Source organism: Callithrix jacchus, chromosome 10 (assembly GCF_049354715.1).
Source record: "Callithrix jacchus isolate 240 chromosome 10, calJac240_pri, whole genome shotgun sequence".
Taxonomy (NCBI): domain Eukaryota; kingdom Metazoa; phylum Chordata; class Mammalia; order Primates; family Cebidae; genus Callithrix; species Callithrix jacchus.
The window spans coordinates 125,805,609-125,815,508 of NC_133511.1; the positions used below are offsets into that span (position 1 = coordinate 125,805,609).

Here is a 9,900-nt window from a genome sequence, read left to right on the forward strand (position 1 = left end):
TAGTGAGCTGAAATTGTGCCACTGGACTCCAGCCTGGGCGACAGAGCGAGACTGTCTCAAAAAAAAAAAAAAAAAATCACCTCAAATGAGGGGCCAGGTGTGGCACTGCTGTCTTTCCGTTTGCCTGAGTGACACGGGTCTTCTCCAGGACATCCAGCCATAGAGCTGCCTACAGAGGAGGACTTCGAAGCCCTGGTTTCAGCTGCCATTAAGGCTGATAACACTTGTGGCTTTGCCAAGTGCACAGCCAATGTCACGACCCTGGGCCAGTTCTGCCATCTCTGTGGCCGCCGCTACTGCCTCAGCCACCACCTGCCCGAGGTATGTCGGCCTCGCCTCCTGGGGGTCAGACAGTGGGGAGGGGTGGTGGGTTCTGTCTTCAGGGAGCAGACCCTGGGCAGACTTGATTCAGACGGAAAAGTTAGCTCATTGTGAGCTCCAGATACCTTAAGAAACGGAAAGCAGACACTGATGCATGGTCTGTTCCGAGCACCTCAGGGCATAAGCAAACAAGATGCCTTACTTGCCGAGCTGGGGCCTCGCTAGTGGGAATTCTGGGGAGACGGAATTGTCCCAGTGTCTCTGGGTTCTGTCCGTGGCCTGATCTGGTCCATGTGGCATAGGGGAGGTGGAGGCAGAGCTCCAGCATGTGGTCTGGCTGCTGTGTCATTCACTCCTTGAGCCTGGGTTGGTGACAAACCTCTGGGCCTGGTGTGGGAGTGCCTGTGGGAAGCTGGGGTCTGAGCCAGCTTTGTCTCTGCCCTGGCGGATGCTGGGCCTGGTGGGGGATCTGAGTAAGAGACCAACATACAGTACCAGGTGCTGAGTGCTCCGAGGAAGGACACCCAGGGCCAGGGTGGCAGCAGTCAGGGTGGGCTTCCTGGAGGAAGTAACACGGGGGCTGAGACCTATGGGACAAAAGGTGGGAGCTGGGCTGGGGAGGACAGGATGATGGCGGGTAGGTGGGTGGGCTGTTCACCCTTAGAGCATGCCTAAGGCCCCGGGCGCAGTCAGGGAGTTGGGAGAAGAGTGAGGGAGGATGGCTAGAGTCGAGGCTGGGCAAGTCCTGATGAGCTGCCTGGAGGAGTCAGGCCTGTCCTGACGGCGGTGGGGTGCCCTGGACAGTGTCAACAGGGCTGTGATGTCACCAGTCTTAGCTGTAGTGTGGGTTAGATGGAGGCTGGGCAGCAGTGGGAAGTGGCTGCAGAGCTGTGTGGTCAGTCGGTCCGGGTGGTTCCATTTCTTGAGTGTGCACTCAGGGGGCTTCCACCTCCAGCCACACCAGGGTGCAGAGCCCTTGCGCGCCACCCATCCCCCTTCCTGCCAAGCAGCCTGCAGGGTGAAGGATTGACATGGGAGGAGTGGTCCTTTCTGTTGGGGCTCTTTGACAGGCAGACCTGTGAACCCAGCACTGATTCTTGTGTCCTCCCCAGATCCATGGCTGCGGCGAGAGGGCTCGTGCCCACGCCCGGCAGAGGATCAGCCGGGAAGGGGTCCTCTATGCTGGCAGTGGGACCAAGGACAGGTCCCTGGACCCAGCCAAGAGGGCCCAGCTGCAGAGGAGGCTGGATAAGAAGCTGGGCGAGCTCAGCAGCCAGAGGACCAGCCAGAGGAAGGAGAGGGGGACGTGACCGGCGGCATCCTCACCTGCCCCGTGGAGCTCTCTCCGTGCCAGCCCAGGGCACCATCAGACCATGCTCTGCCTCCAGCAGGGCCACGGAGGAGCAGAGGGGCCTGTGGGGGAAGGTTGGGTTTTGGACCCCAGGGGTGAGCTTTTCCAATGGAGAAAAGCACCTGGGGGCAACAGTGCTTGTGTAGGTGAGGCTCGGGAAGTGCGTATCCCTTCCCCTCACTCCCGGTCAAATCCCACATCTCAGCATCTGGATCCTGGGGAGGATTCCAGTCCCTTGGGGAATACCAGGGCCTCTGGCTCTTGAAGTCACTCCTCGGATGTCTGGGACTTGCCGGCTCAGGCCATCAGGATATGGGTGCTGGGAGGAAACAAGAAACCAGACTCGGCCGGTGGCGCTCAGGCGGGTTCTGGGGCGGGCGCCAGGAGTAGAGTTTGGCTTGCACGTTCCCACAAGGCCAGCTGCTGGGGCCACTTTCCTTCTGTCTGCTGTTCACTGGTGACTGCAGCGTTCCCCTTCCCTTCCCCCCAGGGCTCCTATGAGTCTGAGGCACCTCTTTCTGGCCTCTGCACCTTTCTCTGGCCTGTGCTAGCCCCTCCTCTCTGTGCCTCGCCATGGGGACCAGGCGAGAAGGTCTTCCCTGTGGCTGTCCTGGGAACGCCCCCCCACAGTATCAAATCCGTCAGCACTCACTGACCCAGAGCCTCTGGTCTCCTCCAGTGCCCTTTGCCAACTCTTCTGTTTCTGAGAACTTCAGATGGATGTACCTTAGCCTCAGGGTTTTATTTCAGGAGGATATAAATTATTTAAAAATTAAATTAAAACGTACATGGTCCCAGTGTGTCTCTGCAGGCCTAAGGGGCGCCCTTGACCTGTTGTGCTCAGCAGCTGTGCCCTCCCTGTGGACTGTCTCAAGTCCCCTCTCCCTCTGACCTCCCCACGGCAGACTCTCTGGGTGCAGGCTCTGCCCTCTCTCCTCAAATCCCTGTCGTGTCCTTTTGTGTCTCAGGTGGCCTTCGGAGTGAGGTTCAGCCCCCGCAACCTGCACCAGGGTGGCTGTCCCCCAGTGGCCAGTTAGGCAGCAAATTCAGCTAGTGTGTGCTCGGGCCTGGCCTGCGTGCTTTGACAGCCCTGTTCTTGCTGGTGCTGGGCCAGTCTCCCCACCTACCCGGGCTGACGCCTCACCCTGGGCCACTAGGGCCCCTCCTCCTACCCCTGTCCTGGACGCCTTCCTTGCCTGCTCCTGTCAAATGGCTTTTGGATGGAATTGCTTGGGAAGGGGACCAGGACTCTACTGCATTTTGCATCAAGTGCGGCAGAGGTCATCCGGTTACCTCCGTAAGTGCGGAGCGCAGCACCAGAGGTGGTTTCTCATGCTCCTTGAGGACCTGTCACTGTGGGAGGTGTGTGTGTAAATGGATGCTCGGGGTGGGGGTGAGAGCACCGCTGGAAGCTCTCATCCGTTGACATAGTGCACAGGGAGGTGTTCTTCCTGCTGCGGCTCCCTGACTGGTTCTAAGCTTCAACCCCTGGCCACAGGGAGGCCAAGTTCAGGGATGGGCCACAATCCAAACAGCCAACCACAGTCCTGCCCCAGGGTTGACACGGATGCTGAACAATGTTGGCTTTTCAAGGGAGATGGCTGACAGCCACAATCCCTGCCTCCCAGGTAGCCTGTCTGCAGGAGAGAAGGAGGCCGAAGAGAAACACCCAAAAATGGGCGTGGGAGAGTGACCAGATGAGTGTTGGAGCACCTGGATGTAGCCATGCCTGACCTCCACCCCATTCTTCCTGCTGTCCTGAACTAGTAAATCCCCTTTTTTAGCTGAAGAAATCTGCCTTGGGTTTTTCTCACTTGCTACTAAAGAATCTGCTGACCCGGTCATGACCACATCTGTGTATCTTATTGGGTATACCTCTCCCAGCATGGAGGCAGTGTGGACTTCATGTTGCCCTGCTCATTAGAGAAGGTAGGATTGCGCGTGCACTTTCCCCTGGTAAATAAATAAAAAAAGAGAAGGCAGGATTGGAATCCAAGCCCTGTACGTTTATCCAGATGCTCTTCTGTGGGCTCTCCCACCAGGAGGAACTTGAGGTAGAGGAAGGCAGCCAGTGCCAGCTGTAGGGTGGAAGCTCTGGAATCAGAGGGACCTGAGTCTGGACACCTGCTGGCACCACCATCCACTGAGGTGTGGCCTCAGCAAGTCACCTCCCCTCTCAGCCTGTTTGTGCATCTGTGAAGCAGGACGGGAACATTTGCTGCGGTGCCAGCTGTGCTGGGAAGCAGAAGAAGTGAATGCAGCTTCCTGCCCTTGCAGGGCCTGGGTCGGGGTTTGTGGTCCCCCACTGGGCCGTGCGGCCTGCTGCACAGAGCGCTCTCACTTCCACCGCTGACCGCCGCAGCCCTGGGTAGTGCATTGTTAAAATGCCGGGGCTGAAGGTTGCAACACGAAAAGTTTCCATTTCTCATCCCAGGAGACCTTGTTAGGAAAATGTTTGTAGCTGGTTGTTTGAAAAATGCCCTACAGTTTGGCCTGGACGGGGTAGTCGGAAAAAAAAAAGGGAAAAAATATCTTAAGCCAAATGTCTCCCTGGCCAGCTGATGTGGTCTTGCTGACAGTAGCTGCCTGGGCCAGAAGCTCAAGGAGCTGAGGACTCCCTTCCAGGGAGAACTGCCCACCTCCCCCTGTGGGCCCCCTGAGGCAGCCCCCGAGTATGCTCCTTTCCTGGGATGCTGGGCAGGGCAGTGGGCACGGGGGGAAGCCCCTGCCAGCCCTGGGGTTTGAGCCCAAGTTTACTTGGGATGTGCTGCATGCCTCAGGGCCTCAGTTTCCTCCTCTGTAAAATGGGGAAGTAGCAGGACCTGTCTCAGAGTAGCTGTGAAGATGAAATGATAAACACAAGGCCTTGGGCATGGTGCCTGCTGCCTATTAAACGTGCTGCCCTCCTCCTCGTCATCTTGCAGAGCAGCAGTGGAGAGGGACAAGATGGCATATGCACCCATAGAAGGGGTTCAGCAAATGGCCTTTCCTACCAGAGACAGAGGCAAGAGTACCCAGGTTCTGGGAGCCCGCCCATCAGCTTCTGGTGGAAGTTGTGGGTCCTCCAACGTGGGTCGGCCTGGCTTCCTTGCACCCGACACAGCTCGCCCCTGCCCCCTGCTGGGCGGGCCAAGGGCAGGCCTGCTCTGTTTACCTTGGTTTGTTTGGAGCTGCCGGGAGGGATCCCGGAGTGGGCTGATGGGCACCGAGCTGCTTTGGGAGGTTTTAGGCCCACGTTGTAACCCTGGCACTTAAAAGGAATTGTGGTCACTGCTGGGAGCATAGCAAAAGCTGCAGCCTTATTTGGTCTGGAAACTTCTTTGCCTGCAGGAAGAGCAGAGTGGGGAAGCACCCTCTCGTGTGAGTGGGCAGACTGGGGCCCGTTCTTCATCGCTCCCTCACTTTGCTCCGGTTGTGGCTCCTGGCCTTCTGCCCTGGAGCTGCAGCTCACGACCTCCCCTGGCTGTCGGCCAGCTGTTTGGTTGTGCAGCTTTACTGAGGTGTAATTGTCTTGCCATAGAATGCACTCGTTGGGCCGGGTGTGGTGGTTCACGCCTGTAATCCAAGCACTTTGGAGGCCAAGGCGGGCAGATAACCTGAGGTCGGGAGTTCAAGACCAGCCTGACCAACATGGCGAAACCCCGTCTTTATTTTAAAAAAAACTGCACTCGTTGTAAGTGTACGGTTCAGATTCGATGATGTTAGTAAACATGGGGCTGGGCCACCCACCCCGACCCATCCCTAGTGCTGGGTGCTGGTCTGCAGTTAATCTCTGCTCCTGCCCTCAGCCCCAGGCAGCCACCAATCAGTTTTTTGTCCTGATAAATTTACCTTTTCTGGAAACTTCATATAAATAGAGACTGTCCCCAACTCCCAGTGGTTTGACATAATGATTTTTTGACGTTACAGGGCAAAGCTACCTGCATTCAGCAGAAGCCACCATTCTGTTTTCACGTTCAGTACAGCATTCCGTAAATTCCATGAGAAAGTCGGTACCTTAGGATCAGATAGCTCTGTGTTAGAGGACTGTGCTCAGTAAGTGATCTGAGCATGTGCAGGATGGGCCAGGCTAAGCTGTGATGTCCGGGAGGTCAGGTGTATTGAAAGCATTTTCCATTTGCAGTGTTTTCAGTCCCTTTGGATTTGTGGGGAACATATTCCCATCGTGAAGTCATCCGGCTGGGCTGGGTGGCTCATGCCTGTGATCCTAGCACTTTGGGAGGCCAAGGCAGGCGGATCACGAGGTCAGGAGTTCGAGACCATCCTGGCCAATATGGTGAAACTCCGTCTCCACTCTAATTTTTAATACAAAAATTAGCCGGATGTGGTGGTGTGTGCCTATAATCCCAGCTACTCAGGAGGCTGAGGCAGGAGAATCACTTGAATCTGGGAGACAGAGGTTGTAGTGAGCTGAGATTGCATCATTGCACTCCAGCCTGGGATATAGAGCGAGACTCCATCTCAAAAAAAAAAAAAAAAAAAAAGAACATCCGTATCCAGCCCCTCACATCTGGGTTCTTTTACTTCACATGATGTTTTGAGGTTCGCCGATGTGGTGGCACACGTCAGTGCTTCATTCCTTCTTCTCAGTCAATGAGCCATTGTACGGATGTCCCCATGTAGTGTGTCCATTCATCTGCTGGATATTCAGATTGCTGCCACTTTTTGGCTGTTGTGACCCATGAGGCTTCCATGAATATTCAGAGTTCACATCCCTCTGTGAAAACATGCATTTTCGTTTTTCTTGGGTAGATTCTTAGAAGTGGAATTGCTGGGTCATATGATAAGTTCGTTTATTAACTACTAAGGTTTTCCAGAGAGGTTATGCCATCGAACATTCCCGCCCGCTATGTATGAGGGTTCCAGTTCCCCTGTTCTTGCCAACATTTGGTATTGTCTGATTATTACTGTTATTGCCATGTTAGTGGGTACGTAGTATGACCTCATTGTAGTTTTAATTTGCATCTCCTTGAAGACTAAGGATGCTGAGCAACCTTTTCCTGAACTTACAAGACATACAGATATCTTCTTTGATAATTTTTTTTCCTTTTTTTTTTTGGGTGGGCGGGGCAGGTCTTGGTTTGTAGCTCAGGCTGGAGTGCAGTGGCAGAAATACGGCTCACTACAATCTCCACCTCCTGCAGAAATACGGTTCACTACAACCTCCACCTCCTAGGCTCAAGGGATCCTCCACCCTCAGCCTCCCTGAGTAAATGGGACTACAGGCGCATGCCACCACACCTAGCTAATGTTTTTTTGGTAAAGATAGGGTTTCACCATGTTGCCCAGGCTGATCTCAAACTCCTGGGCTCAAGCAATCTGCTCACCTTGGCTTTTGAAGTGCCGCAGGCGTGAGCCACCACACCTGGCCTCTTTTATTATTATTATTTTGGTAGAGACAGGGTGTTGCTTTGTTGCCTGGGCTGGTCTTAAACTCCTGGGCTTAAGCCATCCTTCTGCCTCAGCTTCCCAAAGTGCTAGGATTACAGACGTGAGCCACCGAGTCTGGCCCTGTGGTGAAATTTCTGTTCAAGTCTTTTGCTCACTTTTAAGATGAGTTGAAGTGTCCTATTGTTGAGACAGAAGTCACCTTTAGGCCGAGCTTGGAGGCTCCTGCCTGTCATCTCAGCACTTTGGGAGGCCGAGGTGGGTGGATGCCAAAGTGGGCGGATCACAAGACCAAGAGACTGAGACCACCTTGGCCAACGTGGTGAAACCCTGTCTCTACTAAAAAAATACAAAAATTAGTTGGGTGTGGTGGTGGGCGACTGGAGTCCCAGCTACTCGGGAGGATGAGGCAGGAAAATTGCTTGAACCAGGGAGGCGAAGGTTGCAGTGAGCCAAGATTGCGCCACCGCACTCCAGCCTGGCAACAGAGCAAGACTGTCTCCCTCCTACCAAAATAAAAGAAATCTTTATTTGGTCTGGATAGAATTCTTTTATCAGATGTGGGTCAGGGTAGTGGGAGGAGACCTGTGTTAATTCTAGCTAAATAATTACAAGCTTGATTGACTCACAGTGCACTGAAGTTTACACACCAAACTAAGCTGTATTATTGGTGCAGTTAATTAGAAATCAAGCAGCAACAGGAGGCCTAAGGTAAAGAGCATCCGAGAAGCAGGAACACAGGGAACACCGCGGGGTGGCTGCAGAGCACGGAATACTGCTCTGGTCCCGCAAATGCGTTCTCAACATGGAGACTGTAAGCGCCTCTAAAGAAGGCTTATGCAAAGATGTCTGAGAAGGGAGGCGGCCTCTGCTCACAAGATCCGGGAGGGTCTTTGCAGATGGGAACTGGCAAGGAGGAGAAAAGCCTTGCAGGGCAGAGATCACAGAACGCCTCAGGCTCTGCCTGGGTTCTCAGAATATGGAGTGATTTCAGTTGCTCTATGTCCTCAATGCTAGGGAGGTAAAAGCCCCTTGATGCACTGGGTGCGGTCAGACTGGGTGGCTCCTCACCCTGATAACAATGGGTGGTAAACTCAGAGTTCTAGTGTAGCATGTCTTAGAAGGATCTCAAGTGCTGTTAAACGCTCAGAGCACAGTGTAGCATGTCTTAGAAGGATCTCAAGTGCCCTCCACCCCGCTATCGTACCCACTCCTTCACCCTCCCCTTCCACGCCCGTAAGATCAGTGAGATTGTGCACGTAGTAAAAGTGTTTGGAGCCCAGAGCTCGGGGCCAACGCGGTTCCCACGCTTGCGACGGTCCCCTGGACCCATGCTGTAAATTCTACTCTTGTGTCTCTGTCTTTATTTCCTTTTCTCAACCCCTCGTCACTGCCGGGACTAAGGGCACCCATGTGTGGGGTGGGGCTGGTTACCCAGCAATCAGATGTGTGATACACAAATATCTCCCAATCTTTGGGTTATGTTTTTATTTCCTTAATATTATCTTTGGAAGTGCAAAAGATCTGAATTTTATAAAGTCCAGTTTATTTTGTTTTTCTTTTGTGGCTGTGCCTTTGGTGTCATGTCTGACATCTCTCTGTACCTAAATTAAGATCACCGAGGGTTTGTCCTATGTTTTAGACATTTTACAGGTTTTGATCTGACGTTCAAATCTGTGATCCACCTTGAGTTAATTTTTGTGTATGGTGTAAGGCAAGGGCCTAAGGTTGGTTGGTTTAGTTGGTTGGTTTAGTTGGTTGGTTTGGGTTGGTTGGTTTGATTGGTTGGTTTGGTTTGGTTGGTTGGTTGGTTTGGTAGGTTTGTTGGTTTGGTTGGTTGGTTGGTTTGGTTGGTTAGGTTGGTTGGTTGGTTGGGTTGGTTGGTTGGTTTGGTAGGTTTGTTGGTTTGGTTGGTTGGTTGGTTTTGTAGCAGGAGCGGCCGTGGGAAATGGATCTCTCGGACACTGAATACAGGAGGAAGGAGTTTATTCGGCCGGGAGCAAGGTGGTATTGTGATATAGTTAGCCTAGAGTTAGAATCTGTACAATGCCGTTTTATAAAGAGACAAAACTGTTTCCATTCTCCTCACAAGGACTGCTAACCTTGGTTTCTGTAAACTGCTAATTTACTTTGCAGAAGGCAGAGAGGTAAAAAACTGCATACCTTCTCTTATCAGTTACTGCCAGAATTGCTGGCCTTTGTTTACCAGTACTGACCAGAGTAAGCACCCCCAGATAATTCCATCCTGGCGCCAAGCAACTAAAAAATCTGTGGACCCCACACCTGCCCAAATAATATATAAACTAATGTTTATCTTGACTTCTGTAAACCACTTAAGTGGCAATCGGAATGACAAAAGTCCCCTGGCCCTTGGAATGTCTGGAGCCCCCTCACCCTCCTCTCTGCCCAGGAGGTGATTTACAGCCTTTCATCCCCATCTCCACTCTTCATCCCCACTCCCAAGGTGGTTTTGCGGGTATAAAAAGGTCTTGTCACCCTTCTTTCTCTGCCACGGGTTGGAGAGACGTGAGTCCTCTGTGGTCGCCAGCAATAAACCCTGCAATTTGGCATCCTTTTGTCTTGGTGTTGACTTTCTGTTCTCAGTATAGTTACCTACAGCCAGGCTCCCCTAACAAAGGAAGGTTCCATCTTTATACAGGCTTATACTTTAGATGTTACACATGGAAGAATCTTAGGTGGTCTCAGGAATTACATATGAAAAGAGTCTCAGTTTACAGTCTTAGGGATTACATATGAAAAGGATCTCAGTTTACAGTCTCAGGAATTACATATGAAAAGGGCTTTGGTTTACAGTCTTAGGAATGAAAAGGGGAAGTTGA

At 52.7% G+C, this 9,900-nt stretch overlaps 1 protein-coding gene across 1 annotated transcript in view; it reads left to right on the plus strand.

Annotated features, from left to right (window-relative positions):
* Positions 1-2,465, plus strand: part of IGHMBP2 (immunoglobulin mu DNA binding protein 2) — a 37,185-nt gene extending 34,720 nt beyond the window's left edge. The window contains exons 14-15 of the mRNA XM_002755635.6: positions 149-321; positions 1,434-2,465. Coding sequence (XP_002755681.3) covers positions 149-321; positions 1,434-1,631 — 371 coding nt within the window. The 3' untranslated portion in view covers positions 1,632-2,465. The remainder of the gene's footprint in view (positions 1-148; positions 322-1,433) is intronic.
* The last annotated feature ends 7,435 nt before the right edge of the window (positions 2,466-9,900 follow it).